Raw genomic sequence first — 21,189 nt, 5'->3', positions numbered from 1 at the left:
AGCCAACCGGGGTGATAAACGTTGTTTTGTCCTCATCTTCGACCGCCATCTTAATCTGATGGTAGCCGGAGAAGGCATCCAGAAAGCACAAAGTCTCACAACCTGCTGTAAAATCTACTATTTGATCGATCCGGGGTACAGGGAAGGGGTCCTTAGGACATGCACGATTGAGATCAGTGAAATCTACACACATGCGCAATTTATTTCCAGCCTTAGGGACTACAACAGGATTTGCTAACCAAGTAGGATACAACACTTCCCTGATTGCCCCAGCGTTCTTGAGCTTCTCCACTTCTTGCTGGATGAAGTCCTTGCGTTCATGTGCTTGCCGGCGAACCTTCTGCTTGACGGGCCGCGCATCTGGCCGCACCGCCAGCCGATGCTCGATCACCTCCCTGGGGACTTCGGAAAGATCTGACGGGTCCCAAGCGAACACGTCAGAGTTCTGTTGGAGGAAGGCGACGAGGGCGCTTTCCTATTTGTCGCCGAGGCTCGCACCGATGGAAACGGTACATGCCTCGTTGCCGGCCCGCAGGGGCACCTTCTTGACCTTGGTGCCCTCCTCCTTCAGCTTCGTGCCCTTGCTAACGCGTGGGTTGGAGCTGGAGCTGCCCCCGGTGTCCTGTCTGGGAGCGGCTCGTGCCTTCTTCTGTGTGGGTTGTTCACCTGCAAGAGGATCCTCGCTCCCGTCAACGTCGTAGTCGCCGGGATCCGCCACTGCGAAGGCCTTTACGACCTCGCCCACGCACCAAGCAGCGTCCTTCAAGTCGCACTTGATGCGGAGTACACCAAACGTTGACGGCATCTTCATCACGCTGTAGGCGCAATGGATTGCCGCCATGAACTTGATCAGTGCCGGCCGACCAATAATCCCATTCGACGGCAACGGGGTGTTAGCTACGTCGAAAACGACGTGCTCAGTCCGAAACGCCTCCCGAGACCCGAAGGTCACCGGGAGCGTGATTCGCCCCATGGGCTGCACCACTCCGGGGTCGATTCCCCGGAATGGATCGGTGGACTTCATCTGCTCTAGAGGCAGCTGAAGCTTCTCCACCAGCTTGGCGGACAGGAGGTTAAGGCTCGCCCTGTTGTCCACCAGAACCTTGGTCACTGTCACATTGTTTACGATCGGTGACACCACGAGGGGAAGTACCCCTGATCCCAAGGGACGAATCGGGTGATCGTTCGAGTTGAAGGTGATCGGCACATGCGACCACCTCAACGGCTGCTGCGCCTCCACGCTAGGGAGGAGAGCACAAACCTCATGCGTGAGCCGCTTCACGGCAGCGTGAGACGTGAGAGCGTATGCTCCCCCGTGGATGCAGGCGACGTCGCGGGGCTGCTGGAAGCCGGGCTCGTCGGCGTCGTCACTACAGTCGTCCTCACGTTGCTCGGCGCGAGGCTTGTCGCGTCCCCGGGGAGGCCGGTCCTTGCCACTGCGGGCTTGACCGCGACCCCCCGCGGGTTCTTCCTTGTCGCCGCTGGCTGCACCCCAGCCCGCTCCGTTGCAGGGGTTGTTCAGACAATCTCGGGAGAGGTGCCAAATATCCCAGCAGTTAAAGCAGGCCCCGGCAGCGCGGCGCTCCTCGTGGTGCTGCTCGCGCTTCTCCTTAATAGTTGGAGAGTGCGGCAGTATTGCGCATCGTGGGTGGCGTTGGTGTGGATGGGACTGCGCGCGGCTGCCGCCGGCTTGCTACCCGATGCCACCACCGACACCGCCTTCTTGGTGGGCCTCTGGGGAGCCACCGGTTCCGCGGCAACCACTTGCTTCCCTCCGCGCTTTCGGGAGCCCTTCTTCCCAAAGCCCTCGGGTGGGCTTGCCGCCACCTTGGCGGCAAGCTCAGGTGCTAAGCGCCCTTCCTCGGCCATCGCGCACTTGTGCTCGAGAGCGTAAAGATCCCTTGTGGTCCGGATCCGGTGAGTGTTCAACTTCTCACGCATCTTCGGGTCACGAACGTTGATGGCGTAAGTGTTAATGATGGCGGCCGCTTCCGCCTCTGCGATGGAGTAGCAGAGGTTGGAGAACCTGTTGGTGAAGTCCTGCAACGTCTCCCCCGGTTTCTGCATTACCGTGTGCAGTTCCGCCATGGTTCCGAGACGCTTGTAGCCGCCCTGAAACGCGTTCACAAACTGCTCGCGCGGGTCAGCCCAGGAGACAATGGACCCGGCGGGCAGGTTGAGCAACCAAGTTCTCGCTGATCCTTTTAGTACCATCGGGAACCAGTTGGCCCTGACCTTGTCCTCGGCACCGCTAGCATGCATGCGCAACGTGTAGGTCAGGAGGAAGTCCTTGGTATTCACGGTCACGTCGTACGTCCCGAACGCTGGCGCTTGGGACATGCGGGGCCATGTCATCCGTCGCAGCTCGTGAGTGAACGTGGCGCAGCCGTCATCGGCGCCCATGGGAGCGTCTTCCTGCTCCTCTGGACGCTGGCGCTCCACCTCTCGCCGGTGCCGGCGCTGCAAGCATTGGCGGAGATCTTCCTGCTGGCGGGCGTTCAGGACGCCTCGCGTGTCACCTGGCGTGATGGTCGGTGACGAGTCTGAGTAGCCCTCGGGATCCTCGTCACCTTGTCCTCCTGATGGTGGAGGGTGCTCTCCATGCCCCGAGACGCGGGGCGCGTCTCCGCGTCCCGGGTTTTGTCCCCGGCCCGAACCGGCCGGGCCGCCCTCACCTTGCGGCTGTTGGGCCACGAGCGCAAGGAGCGCGTCTAGCTCCACGCTCAACGCATCATGCGCTGGTGTGCCTTGCGGTGGTTCATAGCGCACCATGACACGTGCAGCGATGATAGCTTCCGCCGGAGTTTGGGCGGGAGGCTGTCGGTTCTCCGACCGGCTGCCTTCCGCTAGGTCGCCCGGTGCCCTCGGATGTGAGGGCCGAGACTCCGTTGGCGTTGCACGCGACGCGTTGTGGTCGTAGCGCAGCTATTGCTGCGCGTCCTCAGCCCGCGAGTGGGCTCGCTGGCTGGCGGGTGCGACTTTGAGGTCGCTCGCGCGGCTGGCTCCGGCGCTAGGCGCCGCAGGCCCCCTCGGACGGTTGTCCGTCGACGTCCGAGGAGGTGGGGGTGGCAGCTGCGGTTGTTGTTGCTGCCGTTGAGGGGACCCCTGGTCCCCTTGAACTTGTGACGCACGTGCGGCGTCGTCGGATCGAGTGCGCATGGCGAGGGTGTCGCGCAAGTCGACCCGGGGCTCGTATGCCTTCTTGGGTGGCATGGCGAGCTAGTCGTGGACGATGTCGCTGACGAAGAAGCCGGCGGTGAAGACGATGGCGAGGCCGATGATGAAGACGGTGACGCCGGCGGTCATCCGAAGCTCTCTGCACGCCCCCCTACCTGGCGCGCCAGACGTCGGAGCACGGAACTCCGGCACCGGGGATGTTGAACACCCCTTTTTTGGTTCGGTGGAGGGCGAGGCTATTGCTCCGGCGATCGCCGGCGTGACGAAAGACACGAAGTGTCGACGCATGAGTTTACCCAGGTTCGGGCCACCCGGAGGTGCAATATCCTACGTCCTGTTTGGAGTTGTATTCACGAAAATGTGTGTGTCCTTACAGGTTGTCCCGAGGGCTTCCCGAGAGAGCTACTTGTTCTCCTAAGAGAGTTTTCTGTGTACAGGAGCAACACTCGTTGCTACTACTTACAACGACTCCAACTGAAACTCGAACCCTTTGACCGGTGACATTGGTCTTCTAGTTTGGGTATGCCGAGGTAGCCCCTTGTCATTTACGCCGACCGTGGGGGAACGTGTGTTGGATTCACGATTTCGACTGCTCCATCGTCGGCGGCGGCGCAAGACGAAGATCCGTGTTGCTGTCCCCGATTCATGCTCTCACCCGGTCACCTGCGGCAGAAAATCTGGATCGATCCGCTGCCTCCGGCCTCCAGCGATCTCCATAGACGGAACGGAAGCCGAAGATCTACCAATCACCCAGCGTCCGTTCTGCTCGAGGACCAAGTCGGCCCGTGCGCCCAACCCCAAACCGGCGCCTGCGCTTCACGCTCGGTCCCAATAACCAGAAAAGGGAAAAATCTCTATCCTTTGTTGATTTTTTTTTTAATCTGACATGCACAAGTATGCCTTCAAATTAATTTAGATTTGATTATAGTTAATCTACAGCACACGTTTGCCTACACGCAGGAACAGAGGTGCAGCCAAAAGCGGGCCCAAAAGTCAGCATGACAAACACCTGCACGCATGCGCAACCAAGGCCCCACCGAATCAATCAGTTCGTGAGAGTCGGGGATTGGATCGATCCATCGAAGGGAAAGAAATCAATTAAAGATGCACAGGCTAATTAGTTTGTTGTGTGCAGGAAAAGATCCCAAGGCGGCCAACAGCCTCGACACAATCAGAAATCTACAAGCTAGAAAAAGGGAATCACGGCTAGCAGCTAATCAAGATAAAAACTAATCGATCATACCATATACGTGCAGGTCCAATTCAAGCGAAAAGCTCCAGCCTGAGACCGTATCAAGCATGCACGTACACGTCTCTCTACATCACCGCCCACGCTGCGACGTGCCGTACTTCTACATCAATCAAATACTCCGTACCAAACGGCATTGAGATCGTCTACGACAGAAAATACATCGATTTCACGTCAGAGCGCAACAGGAAAATTAGACGCATCCCGTCAACACCAAAAACTTCTGGCTCTCGCTCGCTCGATCTCTAATTTCTTCACGTACTAATATTCTTTGTTATTGTTTTGCATACGCAGAGCACACAAAACAGCATGACGCCGTCCGCCGCACGACCCGGTGTCCGACGCTAGTCCGCTGCCATGACGACTCGTCCGACCCGGCATCGACTACTACGCCACGCCGACTACGCCGCCGCGTCGACTCCGTGCGTCTCATCGATTCTCAACACCACGTCGACTCCCTGTGCCCGTCGACTCCGTCTGCCGCGTCGACGCCATCCGTCGCGTCGAGTCCGTCCGACCGAGCGTCCCACGTGACTTCGCCGCGCCGATTCAGTCCGTCACCGTCCGCGCCTCATCGACTCTGTCAGCTGCGCCCGATACTCGGGGGCAGGCAACATCGTCTTGGCCGCACCCGACACTCGGAGGTTTCGTCCCGCGGGCGAAACGACTTCCGACGCACCCGACACTCGGGGGCTGCACCGTGCAAAACTACACAGCTACGGCTACACCCTACAGATAAGTATTGTTATTTATTTGCTAATTTCGAACATGACACGTTCCGATCAAACAGCTAAAACTCCATCGACTACGAATAGTCGATCCTCTTCGGCTACGACGACTTGATGCACTTCCGAGTCCTCGTAGTCGAAACACCTTCGACTCCACGTGCTACCGAACATGCCACCTGAGTAGCTGATTCTGCCTACGAAGTCGAACCCATGAACTCCAACCTAGTTGCAGCCCAACCGACAGGTTGGCATAGGACAGAGACGGCGGGCGTCACACTAACGAAAGGGCCTGCGTACGAGATAGCACGTCGAGTTCGATCAAACAACAAAATAATTGTTAAGATAATAAATATAAGCTAATGAGACATTTTACCGGGACTGTATACTTTAAATTGTTTTGTAATTATTGCAGCTTACATCAAGGCAGGCACGAAGGTCATGAAGATTTGAGCCTATGCTTGACTACCAGCAGTCAACCATAGCCTCAGGGGCTACTCCCACCGGGAGTGCTCATCGCGTCTGTTCGACTCGCTGATTTGTCAACTCGCCGCTCATCGACGCCATCTGGTGCACGGCTACGTCCGACGCGACTCCGCCGACACGCCAACTACGACTACACGATATGTGGCCCGCGACTTCGAGTCTCTACCCGAGTCTGCGACTCGGCTAGACACTCAGGGGCTACTCCCACCGGGAGCACTGGCCACGCACCCGGTTACTTCGGCTGCATCGCCCTTCGGGTCCGTCGACCCCTCCACCCTTCGGGTCCGCCGGCTTCACCATCCTTCGGGTCCTCAACAGAGTCGACCAGGATTATCTACGCCAACAGTCGGCAGAGCCCAAGTCGAGTCCGCTCCTTGGTAAGCCTCACTCGCCGATACAAATTCAGAATCATACACAACAGTGGGCATTTTACAGTTTTCTCGGGTCGCACAGACCGCGGAACACACTCGAAGCCACGTTCATAACGTGAAGGTAAGACCCGATGGTTTCCATTCGGCCTGAAAATTAGCACCTTCAGGCATTTCTGGTTTATCCATGCCATTGCATGAAGAAAGATCCAAACGGACACGTTGGTTGATCGCCCTACAGTACTGGATTTCGAGTCTGTAAAGCCCCCGACAGGTTTGACTCGAATACTGCCAATTATCCAGGCTCAAGCCTGGGGACTCGAGTGCTGATGTATGCTAACAAAGTTTTTGCCCCGGTGCAATTAACTGGACTCGACCAGTCAAGTATTCCAGGCGTGTTACGCAACCATCCCACAAAACTTTTCTGAATTCCGCCGAAATTATCCTGTGTCTCTAAGACATAGCTCGACGCACTTCCGAGTCAAGCAAACTGGTTTCAGCTTGACACATTGCCGAGTCTGCAGCTTCTTTTTCTTGAGTCCCTACTCGAGTCTACGACTCGACCAGGCACTCGGGGGCTAACTGACGAGGGAATGATCCTTCGGGTCCTCACCTTTGGTATACCTGCTACAGCCTAACAGAGGGTCCACTCGAAGGACCACTAGAATCCGTGAAGCCCAACTACCTTGGCTTGCGGCTCAAGATAAGAACAGATAATTAAGGAAATCAAATCAGGGTTTATCTCTAATTGTAACCGACCCGGACTCTACGCTCGAGACCTAGCCTTCTATATAAAGGACTAGGAGGGGGAGCCGGGGAGGACATCCTATTCTCTGTTAGACGGATCCACAGATCTCATCTCTCATACACGCCTCCATGGCAATTTTGTAATCTCTCCATAAATACAGATCAGATAAGCAGGACATAGGGTATTACCTTTCGAGGGCACTGAATCTGGGTAAATCGTGTCCCCTGTGTCCTTGTTAGCCGACGAGATCGCCAACACACACCCGTGCTCTCCCTAGTCGAAAACCCTCTAGTTTGGGTATGCCGAGGTAGCCCCTCGTCACCGATGCATGCAGCGCGACACGTTTCCTACACGCGTGTCATCGCCGCAGGAATTACATTACTGTTGATCCACGCTGGGCGCCATGCAGCGCCCAGGCCACTGTACACGGTAGAAAAAGTGTATTATAGGGTAGACGCTCTACCCTTGCTGCGCAAGACTAGCCCTGCCGACGTGACTCCTGTCGGTGCATTAAATGCACTGCGTCCGCTGTCTCGTCCTGTCTTCACTGTTCTGCGGGCCCACGTGCATGCCCGAGCGCGGGTTGCTGGGGAGCCCCTTCCCGGCTAGCGCACCCGGCCAGTTGCTGGTGTAGCGTTACTTCCACTTTCCGGAACCAGAGTTCCCAGGTACCCACCGAAGCGGATGCTTCTCATGTTCCTGCTCTTGGCTTCGTCTTCGCCGACGACCGTCTTCTTGGGACAGGCTTCCCGGGCCTGTCATCCCCGGGAGGCCAACCTGGCGGGATTTTGTCACTCGCGACTCACGCGTCCCGTATCAATGGAACCCCGTGGGCCACTAGTATGACACCGTCCCTGGCACGGTGGACCCAACCCGAGCGACTGGAGTCTAACCCCAACCTCTTTTTATCCCTTGTCCACTCTATCCTTGTTCCCGTGAGATAGGGTTCATCACAGCAGGCGATGACAAGTTGAGATAGTGTTGATGAGGGTTACATTCTACCGGCTCGGGTCGTGTCCACCACATCAAAGATAGGCGAGAGAGTGCATGTCCAACGTGCTCTGCAGGCTGGCATTCCTTGCCACATCGGCCTGACGCGTGGAGTGGCTTACTTAGGATCCCTCTTCATCCTTAATCTAGTAATTATAATTCCTAAATTGGGTAAATCATGACACACTTAAATCTGGTAAATTGTATCGATGACATAACTTCCTTGAAGTTGTGGGTTTTACTCTTAAATTAACTCAGCGAGATGAGATATTGTGGTCCTTGTGGATGACAGGATGAGGGCACAGGATCTGGAGCGTGTGCTTTTCCACTGGGGAGCAACCATGTTTCATGATGCATATGACGGGAAACAAAAGTATTATATAAGTTCAACAGATGATCAACGTTTACCTCCTGGCTGTACATGTAACAAGGTTAACTTCGAGACCATGAACACAAGAGGACTAAAAATATGGTTAAAAGTTTGGGGGTTACACTGCTCAGAATAAGCACGTGACGAAAGACAATAATCTTGTTAATCTTAGCATTTTCTCCTTAATTAATGGAACTACCCCTATATTTATCGACTAGGCAGGTCTGTCTTCATCTTAAATAAATAATGTGTAATTAAAACTAGTAATTTATTGTGTCACATGTGCCTTGGAAAAGTGTCAACAATAAAATTATTCCACAACACAGCTTTATTTTCTTCGTAGCAGTTTTAGGCACCCCTCATGCATCAAATGGCCTATCATTTCCCAGTGGGGTTTGTTGAATACGTGCTACAGCATATGGACTAGTGCTCTTTTGTTATTGTTGATCTGGACATAGCAAACAAACACCAGACACAGATCCAATCATGCATCACTATTTGCAGTATGCTAACACAAATTCCGACAACATATCAAGATTCCTAATTGACAAGCTATTGGAACCTCTGTGATTGAGCTAATGGAGCATGCCGAGGGTGTACTGAGTGCATGACAAATCTCCCAAAGTGGCCATCCTTTTCATCCAAGTCTCTATTGCAGTAAGAAAACCAAAAAAATACTCCTTTTTCAGTATATAAATTTGAGTCCTTTTTTTGGTTGGGAGAGTGAGCTCGTAACTGAAGTTGTAGAGCATGCACTTGAAGTAGTAGATGGAGGAGGGACTGTAAAATCATAACTAGTAGTTTAGCTTACCATCTTCAGAATCAGTATGGAGTATCTTTTCTTCAATCTTCCATTTGTCCATCTTCCAGAATCACTTTGTAGTATTATTCTTGTTCTTTCTTTTGTCCACCTCTTTGCTTTTTTGCAAATTTTGATTGATCATCAGATGGCAAAAGGCAGTGGAACTTGATCATCTGTAGACAGGCCAAGTGCTCCTGACTGCAGCAAGTAGCAAAAAGAGTCAGCAAAAGTAAGTCCTGTATGAAACTAGTTTCTTCTTGTGACATAAGGAAATATGTTTTCAAGACCAGTTTACAGAGGTCAGATATTCTGATTACCGACAACAGATCGAATAGAACTTGTTGAATCATTCTTCCACACATATGCTGCATAAACTGCAAATATCTAAGGTAGAATGTTCATTCCTAAGGGTAACAGGAAGGCCAAATACGACATACAAGTCCCAATCAATTCATACAACTCCAATCAATTTTTCTTTTGTTTTCCACTATAAGTTATATCAATTGCAAGGACTAGGAAACAATAGCTTTGGTTACTTTCGTTTGGAGGATCTGTGTTGTATACTTGTATGGCTCAAAAGAGTCCAAACATTTGCACCTTTTGTCTTAACTGCTGAAACCATCCCTACTGCTTAGCCAAATGACCCCAACAGAAAGGATAAGAGGGAAGCATCAACGCAACACGCCTCCACAAAATAATGCACCCCTAGTTTTGCCTCATATTTTTCCTAAGCATAAATTTGATGGCTTGGCAGCATAAGAATGTGAAGCAAAATACTCAATGAGCCCGAAGGATACAGGCCAAAATGCCTAAGGACAAAAAACTGCTTGTCCACTCCATAGCAAACAACAATATGCAAACTTGACGATTTATATTTCAAAATGATATCCCTTCAGATCTTTTGGATAAATTCCTTTCCTTCAAACAGAAAAACAACAAGCATAGGGTTGATAGAAACTTTGTGATTTTCCTACTTGGCTCTAATGCACAGGTTTAAGAGGTTGTGCCAATGCCAACTAATAATTCTCTCAGCAAACAGCTATAGGAGGACTTGATTTACTAGTCAAGGCAGTAAATCCACGAATGACCACATATCTATTTGATCTTCCCTAGGAAATGCCGTGGATCAAGAAGCGATATACCTAAAGGGACTTTGGCATCTCCAATACTTATAATTCTGATACTCTCTTTATACGCACATGTGCACAACAACCCCAAGATCCAATCAGATATTGTCAGGTACAGCACAGGGTACACTGTATGAAGAATGAAATAGATGGATATTGCAACGAGAACCAAAGAAATTGCTACGAAACAATCACGACAATGGAGGAAAAGTTTGGCGAAAGTAATTAATCACAGCCTAAAAAGAATTATCAACCTGCAAAATCCCCATCCACATGCAACCAACACAAAAAAGATGAGTAAATCTTTGACATTGGAACAATGTAACACTTAATATGAACAGTTGCAACATTTTTGGTAATAAAAAGATACAAGAAATGGGGAACAAACATGCAAAAAGATGGATTTCTAAAACGAAAAACCAGGAACAAATCCTGCTGCAGCGTTGGACTCTTCATGTGCTAAACCATGTGAAAGGGCACTGAAATAATCCAAGAACAAGCCTACCCAGAAGGGTGTGTGCAAAGGATAGCGTGAAGCGAGCTTTGTTATCTTTCGAGTCTGGCTTAGTGCCTTGTCACTAGCATGCTTGTATCTAGCAAAGGTGGCTTGGTTTGGGTCTCATTGCTTGTTTGTCGTCCTCCGATAAGGGTAGCACTAGGAGGAAGAGGATCCTACAAGCCTTTAATTCTCTGCTAGCCCTCCACAGCTCCCTCCATACAATGTTCATTGCCTAGACTCCTCCAGCCACCGCACTGCCTCAGCATTGTCTCCTCGCCATTCCAGAGATAAAAACTGCATGGATTACTTCCATGGAACCAATACAACAAAAATATAATACTCCCTCCGATCCATATTAATTGTCGAAATATTGCATGTATCTAGACGCTTTTTAGCCATGAAGCCATGGATACATCCATATTTGGGCAAATTTTCGACAATTAATATGGATCGGAGGGAGTAATAGGTTCTAGAATCCTAAAAAATGGAAAAGAAAAGTCCCGATTGTAAAGTTATTCACCATGATTAATTTCAAGATTTGCATTCATTCCAGGATTTTGTTTTTGAAACTATGGATGTAAATGAAGCACTCTCCACAATCTTGTCTCAGAAACAAATCAATCTCTGCTTCTGAAACATATGTAACATTTGTTTGGAGAGATATGGTGGGATGGGAGCTAAAAAGATTGCCTGTCATCACATTCTTATACAAGAGATAACAAGGTTTCACCCCATCCAGAGAACCAACACGATCACAACATAATAACCATACCATCAATTACAAACATGGGGAATTTGGAGGACAGGGGTACATACAGTTGCCAAGCTCACTGTAAAATAGTAAAGTTTATAGTATGGTTGACTTCCACTATTCATTTGTTGATAGGGGGTTCTTCAAGCCACTTGGCGCGAAACCCAGTTCCTTTGCAATCAGCACAACTTGCAAAGCCCTAATCAAATGAATATATAACGTGTTACGAGAAGAATATAAGTATATAACATTCTATCATGTAGTCATGTCAAAGAACTTTTTCATGGAACAAGAAAAGTTAGTGTAACAGTTTTTTTACATGAAGTAGTTATGGAATTACATGCACGAAACAAGTTATTGTGCTATACTACCTTTCCAGAGCAAATCACGCATCTTGTATTTTTCGAGGGTACTTCACACAACATGTTGTTGCCAAGGATGAAAAAGCCTGTGCCTGCACACCACTTGCACTCTACATCACCAGTGGATTGACAAGATGAACACGAAGTCGGTCTTGGTTGCTGCATATCACCACATCATGAATGTGAGATTACAGCACAACTAGCAAAGAGCAACTGCTGTAAACAGGATGCAGATTTGTGTTGCCTGCTGTAGATGGAATTTGACTTTGCTCCCCCATTACCATAATCAGATGATGAAATTCCAAGAAATGATAACATTTCTCAGATTGCCTTCTATGCAAGACATGTTAACCAGCCATATATTCTAATTCCTGAATCATATTAAGCAATGTGCAATTGCGCATCCTACATCATACCATGTCCCTTAGTTATAGTTTTGGAGAACAAGGTGTGAACAAATCGAAGAAGTGGCATTCCCATTTCCCAGTCCAATAGTTCCAAACTAGATCGTTGTCACATACATCAACAAAATCTCATATCATGTTCTTGCAAAAACTTATGGAACATTGCGTTTTTTTACAGTCGTATATACAGTTATACAAAGCTTGTATTAATCAAGTAATATAGTTGCACCCATGTCAATCAAACTGAATAGGTTTCATTGTAGAAAGAATACATGATTCAAGATGGACCCACCAAGGAAATAAACCTATAACAACACAACTGCACTGTGCATAATTACATAAGTTAGCAGCAATTAATACCTCTTTAACTAGTTACGAAATGGATAACTAATTGTAACTACCCTGCAGAACCAAGCTGTTCAAACCTCACATAAAGTACATACATCATGCACATTCAGTGAGCGTGTGGAACAGCTGCCTAGTTTGTCCGATCGACCACCCGACCGCTGGTTGTCGCCTGACGGAGAGGGTTTCGTGGATTCGTGGCATCTTGTCATCCGCTCCACCCCTCCCACGTCGCGGAAGGACGTTTATCATGCTCATGGCGTGGTGGATCTAAGAAGCAGCATAACACTGCCGTCTTCGACAACCAGGCAACCTAACATTGCTAGGTTGCTAAACATGATCCAGCCCGAGGCCCAAGCATGGGCTAGAGCAGAGGTGGTGAACCTTGGGGCCTTGCTCCCGATGTGTTCCTAGCTCTTAGGGCATTATGTTGTATCTTGTGTCATGTTTACCTTGTCCTGGGATTGTACATAACCTTTCTTCTATCAATTTACCAAGACGCGAAGCTTTTGCATTTTGTTGGAAAATAAGGTGTGTGGGACAGCTCAGTCTTCTAGAATCCATGCATCACCAGAATCTACGTTACTTATGATACATGCACTCCAAACTGCTGAAAGATTTATGGCCAACAGTGTCATTTAGCACTCCAGTCATCTTTTCGTGTGTGCAAGAAAACACTTCATCCACCACAACAAAACTAACAATGTTTGAGTTAGTTCAAAACCTGAGAACTTTTCAATGATGTGCGTACAAGTAAACGGCATTTGTTACAATTTTGTGAGAAATACATCCTATTGCACTTATTACTGCAGCATTTAGTTGTTGCAGAGTTGTAGCAAGCTCAAATGGGCCAGTATCCCAATTAGAGAGTCCACGAATCACCACCATGAACAAAATATATGATTCCTTATCCCATGGTCCAGCGTAATTTATCAGCACCTCGAACTAAGTTCCCGGGAATAATACAGTAGATGCGCACGACAGTTCCCCACAATTTCCCTTAATTCAGTTACACAGCGATAAGCAAGCATCAAACCGAAGAGAAAATTAGAGCGGCAATTCGGGCGCGCACCTTGGAGATGAGCCAAGCGCGTTCCATGCGCTTGGCGAAGTTGGAGGAGTTCCCCGGCGAGTCGACGGTCGAGGCCATCGGAGCAGGAAGCCGGAGCCCTAGCCGCCTGGGGGTTAGCGGTACGAGCTTCCGGAAGCTCCCGGAAGTCGGCGGAGGGCTACGGGCGTGGCGGGAGGAGGGGAAGGCAGCCGCGCAGGCGCCGCAGGCGGTCACCGGCATCTGCGCCGCGCAAGAGGCTTCGAGTTGGGGAGACGGGTCGAGAGAGACGAGTCAAGTGAGAGACGAGGTCGTGGGCGTGAGGCGAGAGAGAGAAGGCTGCCGCTGCCGTGGTGGGGCATCCTTGCATACCACGCGTGTCGTTACCAGTGTGTTCGGTCGCTGGCAAGTGGGCATAGAGGCCGTCCCAAGTCTTTTCTGGCTGGCGGGCCGCCACAGGGTACCGAATTTGCAGTGAAATCGTCGGAAGAAAACGAGACCTCACCGGAGAAACTTCATTCTTTGTCTCTAGGGCTATGACTTGAGAAACATACTCATTTTTCTCTATCTTTAATCAATCTTGTCATATCTTGTACTCGAATTATCTTTTCGGTTTGGAGTCACGTCACGTAATTTTTCTTCATTAACTATCTATCTCCTCACATTTTTGCATACCATATCTTTAACTCTTTGCTCTGTCTCAGCATAAAAAATAAACACAGAGAATACAAATACCTGTTAGGTTGTCAGTGTCACCCATTCCCAAAATTGCTCCCATGCAAGCACAGAAACACCCTTAACTGAGAGGTTTTTCGGAGATGAGCTACTGAAAAGAAGATCCATCATATTAAATTACTAATACTAGTTAAATGTCCGTGATTTGCTACGAAATTAAGAATATGTATTATGCATGAGCTGTTTAAATATGTGTTCACATTTTTAAAAAATTCTAATAAATAAGAATTACGTCAAAATATTATTTTTGAAAAAAAAATTATCTTGAAAGTCATGAAAACCAATCAAGCATAGTCAAAGATCGGCATACGTATAGAATGAGTAGCAATTAGATGATTCTGCACCCATTAATGGGCTGTCTGATTGGAGTGAACTCGCGACCACCAACTCAAATCTTTATAAGTGTAAAGATATATGTAGTTTATCAAGGCTATTAAGCAATACTCGTGCTCTGAGTATGCAATTATGTCACCACAGAAAGAGGGACAAAAGACAAGCTAAAACTAGGACTTCGATCAAAGAACGGCAGAGTGCTACATGAAGCTCGTGCTCTGATCGGAGTTTCCGTCTTTCCGAACAATGTGAAACTTTTTCTGGATTTACACGCATGACACTCCAAAATAATCCAGGACTAGATGGAATATAGAAACACGGGAGGCAAGAAACTTTCCACGCAAAACTGCATTGAGGTATATAGCAGCAGTACATTATGTTATAGCGTGAAGACTTCTTAGGTACACAAGCAATGCCCTCTGAATTGCATTATGCAAATTAAAAAGCTAATTATTATTTTTGAGCGAAATTAAAAAGCTAATTAATGGTGTGTAGGGTAACCTAGGTCTATTTTTAGTGCTGCCTGCCTGGGCCGGATCGCCGGAAACAGTTTTCGTGCCGGGTTGAGTTGGCCCACGTGTCTCATATGGGAAAAAAGGCCGAGCAGACCTCATTTCGTGCCTCGCCTCTGGCCCGAATCTGGGTTTTTTTATCTTAAAAATAGGAATTAGGCCAGTAGAAGTGCAACCCATTGTTTTGGGCCATTCGGGCTGTTTTGTTTAATACTAGGAAATTTCGGAAAATTGGGGTATTAGAAGTGTGCATCCCGCTGTTTTGGCCCGTTTGTGTTTTTTTTTTCGTTCCGAGTCTTGCCGGGTCTGACCCATCATTTTTTGTGCGCTCGTGCCAACCCACGGGTCTAGAATTGACCAAAAAACCAGGCCCACCGTGGGCCTTGTGCCTTGCTCGGTCTGAATTCTCGTGTCATGTCGGGTTTTTTTTCGTGACTCAGACTGGCCAAAACAAGCCCAGGCCGATGACATTTTTACGATTTGGTGATACATTTGTACGATGGCCAAAACAAGCCCAGGCCCACCGTGGGCCTTGTGCCTTGCTCGGTCCGAATTCTCGTGTCATGTCGGGTTTTTTTTCGTGACTCAGACTGGCCAAAACAAGCCCAGGCCGATGACATTTTTACGATTTGGTGATACATTTGTACGATGGCCAAAACAAGCCCAGGCCCACCGTGGGCCTTGTGCCTTGCTCGGTCCGAATTTTCGCGTCGTGTCATTTTTTGTATCTTTTTACCCTTTCGCTTCGCAATGTCTAGCTCCGCCACATGACGTGACCTTATCACCACGTGGGATGGTGTATGAACAATTACTCCGTATTGCTTATATTAATTGCGTGCCTCAGAAAACAATTTAGTCGCATGTAACACGGCATCCCAATCTTTTGAGTTGGTTAGGCACCTTTATACTTACTTTAGGACCACGGCGTTCAAAGTTTATCAGGCCGTGACCCACGAGTCACACCAGAACAAGCATACACGCGCGCGGGCACGGCGCACCGTCCAACCCCAACGAGGCAACGACCGGCCAGTCGACCACCGACCGGTATAGACCGGGCAGGAATCCCGAACCCAACCCAACCCAGACTCCCATCAAAAGCGACGCGCTCCCCCCCAAAGAGGCTGTGTGGCTCACCTCCCCCTCTTCCCCACCACCATCCCGCACTCGAATGTGAGAGGCGACGCACCTCGCCAGCCACGATGCCCCCGCCGACCGCCTCGTCGCTGGCCGCGGCCGCCGACCCCGCGCTCCCCGCGGCCTTCCTCTCCGTCCCGTCCCCGTTCCTCCCCTCCTCCGCGACCCTCCCCTTCGCCGCCGCCGTCGCCGCGCCCTCCCACGCCTCTTTCCTCCCCCGCGCGCGCGGGGGTTCCCGCGCGCTCGCCGTCTCCGTCTCCGTCACCGGGCCGACGTCCACCGCCGCGTCGCGGCTCCACCACATGTGGGGCGAGTTCGCCCGCTTCGTGCGGCTCCACGGGAACCAAATCGCCCCGCTCGGTTTCGGCTCCCTCGGTTTAGCCGTTGGAGGCGGCGGCGGTGGGGGCAAGGCGGACGGGAATGGAGGGGGCGGAGGTGGTGGGGGTGCGGATGGGGTGGTCGAGGAGGATGGAATGGCGCGGGCGGAGGCGCCCAAGAAGGTGTTGATCCTGATGAGTGACACGGGCGGAGGACACCGTGCGTCTGCTGAGGCCATCAAGGCCGCCTTTGCCCAGGAGTTCGGCGATGACTACCAGGTTCCGTTCGGTTTAGTCCAGCTTGTCTCGCTCTCCTGTTTGTGTTTACGATTTGGTGATGCATTTGTAGCCCTTGATCGCTTCATATGCTTATACTTCCAACATACAAAATGTAGCTTGTTGCAACTTGGTAGGAGTAGTTCTAGTAATATGCTGATACTATTGGTATGGTAGTTGCGTGCTTCAGTACTGTGTCGTGCTACCCTAGCTAGGTCTATCATCTATGTGGTGATGATGACTAATTGCGATAGCGAATCATATCGCTAGGCTATCAATGGGTGTGTTTAGGCAGCTAGGACAGTGAGGTGTTCGCCTGTAGAAAAGTCAAATAGTACTACTTCCTCCAGCTGGAATTACTTGTCAAAATATTACATGTATCTAGACGCTTTTTACATATAGATACATCCGTATTTAGGCAAATTTGGGACAAGTAATACCGGTCGGAGTGAGTACAACTTTTCAGACATGAGTCTTGCCAGGGTGTGGGTGTGTGTGTGTAGATATGCTCATTTCGTTGGTTGGTTTATCATGCCTCCGCTTTTAGATGAATGAATGAGGCTATCATGCCTCCGCTTTTAGATAATAGGATGAATGAATGAATGATTGGTTTATATGCTCATTTTGTTGATTGATTGTAGTACTGTTATTCTATGTATTTCTTTATTTCTTTATAACACGTGAATTCTTTGCAGGTTTTTGTCACTGACTTATGGACCGAACATACCCCATGGCCTTTCAACCAATTGCCCAGAAGCTATAGTTTCTTGGTGAAACATGGACCCTTGTGGAAAATGACATACTATGGTACCGCACCGCGTGTAATTCATCAGCCACATTTTGCTGCAACATCAACATTCATAGCAAGGCAAGTAATTACAATTTACATCCCAAATGAACTTCAAAATTACAATTTAAGTTATGGAAAAATCTTACTGTCGCAACATTCTTGAGTTACTCAACCTGTAGTATAGCAGAATAAGGTAAATAGACCGTAGTCTAATTTTTACTGAATATGATTTCCTACTCATCAAGATGTTTTGCTTGTGCAATGAAAATGAATTATTGCAGAACAATATAGATCAGTGAAAATTTGTTATATGACATTCTTGTCATTACTCTCCTCCCTTTATACTTCTTGTTTTACTCGAGGGAGGTTTTCAAATTTCACCTAATATTTCTTGATATCGGAGGTTGCTTACTCTTATGCTCCCTCCGTCCCAGTTTAAACGTCGTCTTAGGCTTTTTATTTTTTCCTATATTAGATGTCGTATTAGGTAGCATTAATCAATGCATGCAGCCAAATGCTGGCTCGGTTTCCATCTCCCTATAATTACTACTCCCGATGACTGCTCCTCCTGCATGCACCGGCTTTCAATCCTTTGCACGGGCAATGCAGAGAAGGCTACAGGGGCTGCCTGGTAAATGCATGTAGGACAATAAATTCGGGATTCTTTCCAGGCAGGTTCAATCGATGTGGGTCGCGTCAATTAATATCTGTTCAGCCTTTTTTTCACGTGCCTGAGTGTTCCTTGGTATTCGAGTTAAAACTAAGACGACGTTTAAACTGGGACGGAGGGAGTAGCAAGCCCTGGATTGTTTGAGCTGTATTTTGCATGAGCTAATCTAAGAGAATTTTAATAATTGAAATAACAGTTGTAACAAACTAACAATAATCATTGAAGAAAAAATTTATATGCTTGAGCCTCAATTCTATAGTCTGTTATCACCAGACGTGTACTGTGAGGACACTGGGATTCATGAATCCTGATGGAGAATGCCCTGAATCTGTCTGTTTGGAACTTAGCCACAAATGATCATCTTGTCTGCTTATGCTTTGTATGATGAAAGCCTTTTTAATGTATTTAGTTATGTATCATTATTAAAGTGATGCATATGTAGACCATGATTACTTGTTAAGGATTTGTGGTACTGTAGCTGTACTTATATTTGCGATAGCATGATTATTATAATCTAGAATTTGCCTATCTTTTCCTGCAGAGAGGTTGCAAAAGGTCTAATGAAGTACCAACCAGATGTGATTATTAGTGTACATCCCTTGATGCAACATGTTCCCCTTCGAGTTCTACGGTCCAGAGGTTTATTGGATAAGATTCCATTCACAACAGTTATCACAGATCTGAGCACTTGTCACCCAACATGGTATGCTGGTTTCAGTGTTCATATAATGTCACGTCAGTTTTTTGTCCTTACCAAATTTAAGATACAAATGAAATTAATCTTACAGTGAAATAGTTATTTTACTGCTATCCATTAGGTTTCACAAGCTTGTGACTAGATGTTACTGTCCATCAGCTGAGGTTTCAAAGCGAGCACTAAAAGCTGGACTGCAACCTTCACAAATTAAAGTCTATGGCCTCCCTGTACGCCCATCTTTTGTCAAACCTGTTCAACCGAAGGTTAACAATTTCTTCAACCATCAGCACCCTACTAGTTCCTGGATCTTAAGCCTTCTTCACAAGTTACTGAATGTTATATCTATACTTGTCTTTTTTTAATAGGATGAGTTGCGTAGGGAGTTAGGTATGGATGAAGATCTGCCTGCTGTTCTATTAATGGGCGGAGGGGAAGGGATGGGTCCTATTGAAGCCACTGCTAGAGCGCTCGATAATGCTTTGTATGATGAAAGCCTTGGGGAACCGATGGGTCAAATACTTGTTATTTGTGGACGTAATAAGAAGTTGGCTAGCAGATTGCAGTCAATCAGTTGGAAAGTTCCCGTCCAGGTACTTCCCTAAAGCTTATTTGTAGCTTCCAAGCATTTGAAAATTGCGACTGCCCGCCTTAAAAAATTCTTTTACTAAAAGTTCTGTTGTATTGGCCACTTTCTATACTCTCTCCAGACTACTTCTTTGATGTTTCCTTTTCTCTTTATAATCTTAGGTGAAAGGTTTTGTTACAAAGATGGAAGAATGTATGGGTGCTTGTGACTGTATCATCACAAAGGTATGCTGCACACTAGATCGACATCCTCAGATCATGCACTTCACTATGTGATGAAATGATGCACCATTGGTGGCGATTTGACAATACCCAATCCATGGTATTTTGCAGGCAGGTCCTGGTACGATTGCGGAGGCGATGATTCGCGGGCTACCCATTATTCTAAATGGTTATATCGCTGGGCAGGTAATTTTTTCTGCCACTCTTTGTAAGGACTGATTGATTCTATCGCTTTGCAGAGATATTGACTAGTTTGTAATGTTGTTCAATTGTGGGTGCACCATTTAACCCTGCTTGATAGAATTTTGATTAAGATACATGTGTATTGAACAATATCTCCTTGATCTTTTCCATGTATCTGTGTTGAATATGTTGTAGTAGTAGTTGTGAATGAAATCACTTAAACTGGTAGTGTAGAACAATACCATGCTTCCGTAGATTGTACGGTACCATCCAAGCTTAGCTGTAAATCATGGGCTATCTTTGTATTGATGGATCCTTCACCAAAGTTGATTTGTGTACCTGACATTTTTGTGTAGTTTGTACCACCCCCTGTTTACTTTATGCAGTTACCCTGACAATATGCTCTGAAGCTGATTCTGATTATGTTATACGGAGTATCTTTTATTTATGAATTACCTAGTTGTATGTTTCTATTTCAAGATGTGTCACACCAAGAGAGGCAAAATGCCCTGAAATTAAGCTAGTGCCGTTTATATGAGCATTGATCTAGCATCTTACATTATGCTTGATTTATTTACATCTCTATAATTTATTTGCATATCAGGAAGCTGGCAATGTTCCATATGTTGTTGAAAATGGGTGTGGGAGGTTCTCCAAATCTCCAGAACATATTGCGAAGATTGTCGCTGACTGGTTCGGCCCCAGATCCGATGAGCTCCAAGTAATGTCCCAAAATGCCCTGAAACTAGCACGGCCAGATGCCGTGTTTAAAATTGTTCATGATTTACATGAGCTAGTTAGGCAAAAATCTTTTGTGCCACAATATGCATGTGCAACATAAGTTCCTCTTTTCCCTTTTGAGTTTAGTTAGTTCTATTCTTTTCTTGCGGCATTAGTTCATAGTTATTTGTGAGGATTCAAAATATCAATTGATTTGCAAATGTCATCATGAAAGGAAGGAACTCAAGAAAAAGTATTACCCAGCTTTGTTTGGCTTGATATTTTACCTTGTCACTATTTACTTACTGAGACCACCATTTAACATGTCAGCCCTTGTCGCTGACTTGGCTGTTGGTCATTCATCGGATCCAATTTCCCCTTTACCCTGACGATTGCACCACGAGTAGTATCAGGGTCCCTCGGTAATCCTTTTTTTTATTAGAGAAAAGGCTTTGGCCCAGCTTTATTAGAAAGCCAGGATGTCTTAGGGCACCTCCAATGTGAAAATAACACCGACCTTAAGGCCTCTAAGGTCGACCTTAGCTAGCTTTTTACATTGCGGGA

The 21,189-nt window shown here is 47.9% G+C and overlaps 2 protein-coding genes across 5 annotated transcripts; one reads left to right on the top strand and one right to left on the bottom strand.

Annotated features, from left to right (window-relative positions):
- Positions 1 to 8,416: 8,416 nt before the first annotated feature.
- LOC100845027 (protein disulfide-isomerase LQY1, chloroplastic) lies at positions 8,417 to 13,784 on the bottom strand. 4 transcript variants are annotated; one of them, XR_001407416.2, is made up of 5 exons: positions 13,476 to 13,784; positions 11,664 to 11,813; positions 11,358 to 11,491; positions 8,925 to 9,113; positions 8,417 to 8,762 (listed from the first exon to the last, which is right to left on the bottom strand). XR_001407416.2 is itself a non-coding variant. In XM_003578093.4 (3 exons), the coding sequence occupies exons 1-3, from the start codon at positions 13,692 to 13,694 to the stop codon at positions 11,414 to 11,416; spliced, it is 447 nt and encodes a 148-aa protein (XP_003578141.1). In that variant the 5' UTR covers positions 13,695 to 13,782; the 3' UTR covers positions 11,067 to 11,413. The 4 variants fall into 4 exon arrangements, 1 of the variants encoding a protein (XP_003578141.1); XR_732566.3 differs by having other exon boundaries at positions 8,417 to 9,113; XR_002960398.1 differs by lacking the exons at positions 8,417 to 8,762; positions 8,925 to 9,113 and adding an exon at positions 10,347 to 10,835.
- A 2,381-nt stretch (positions 13,785 to 16,165) lies between these two features.
- Positions 16,166 to 20,906, top strand: LOC100844719 (probable monogalactosyldiacylglycerol synthase 1, chloroplastic). The gene is made up of 8 exons (XM_010239877.3): positions 16,166 to 16,761; positions 17,454 to 17,626; positions 18,760 to 18,921; positions 19,037 to 19,178; positions 19,281 to 19,505; positions 19,663 to 19,725; positions 19,834 to 19,908; positions 20,510 to 20,906. The coding sequence occupies exons 1-8, from the start codon at positions 16,231 to 16,233 to the stop codon at positions 20,744 to 20,746; spliced, it is 1,608 nt and encodes a 535-aa protein (XP_010238179.1). The 5' UTR covers positions 16,166 to 16,230; the 3' UTR covers positions 20,747 to 20,906.
- Positions 20,907 to 21,189: the final 283 nt, after the last annotated feature.

Source organism: Brachypodium distachyon, chromosome 4 (assembly GCF_000005505.3).
Source record: "Brachypodium distachyon strain Bd21 chromosome 4, Brachypodium_distachyon_v3.0, whole genome shotgun sequence".
NCBI classification, from domain to species: Eukaryota; Viridiplantae; Streptophyta; class Magnoliopsida; order Poales; family Poaceae; genus Brachypodium; species Brachypodium distachyon.
The sequence above is the reverse complement of the archived record's forward strand: the minus strand, read 5'-3'. Positions and strand labels throughout refer to the sequence as shown.

Bases quoted from the DNA above. Each gene is read 5' to 3' on its own strand.
- LOC100844719 (XM_010239877.3), top strand. From the start codon at position 16,231: ATGCCCCCGCCGACCGCCTCGTCGCTGGCCGCGGCCGCCGACCCCGCG. The intron at 19,179-19,280 runs GTTAACAATTTC...TTTTTTTAATAG, and splicing joins TCAAACCTGTTCAACCGAAG to GATGAGTTGCGTAGGGAGTT. The intron at 19,909-20,509 runs GTAATTTTTTCT...TTTGCATATCAG, and splicing joins ATGGTTATATCGCTGGGCAG to GAAGCTGGCAATGTTCCATA.
- LOC100845027 (XM_003578093.4), bottom strand. From the start codon at position 13,694: ATGCCGGTGACCGCCTGCGGCGCCTGCGCGGCTGCCTTCCCCTCCTCC. The intron at 11,814-13,475 runs GTGCGCGCCCGA...GGTGATATGCAG, and splicing joins GCGCTTGGCTCATCTCCAAG to CAACCAAGACCGACTTCGTG. The intron at 11,492-11,663 runs GTAGTATAGCAC...TCATTTGATTAG, and splicing joins GCGTGATTTGCTCTGGAAAG to GGCTTTGCAAGTTGTGCTGA.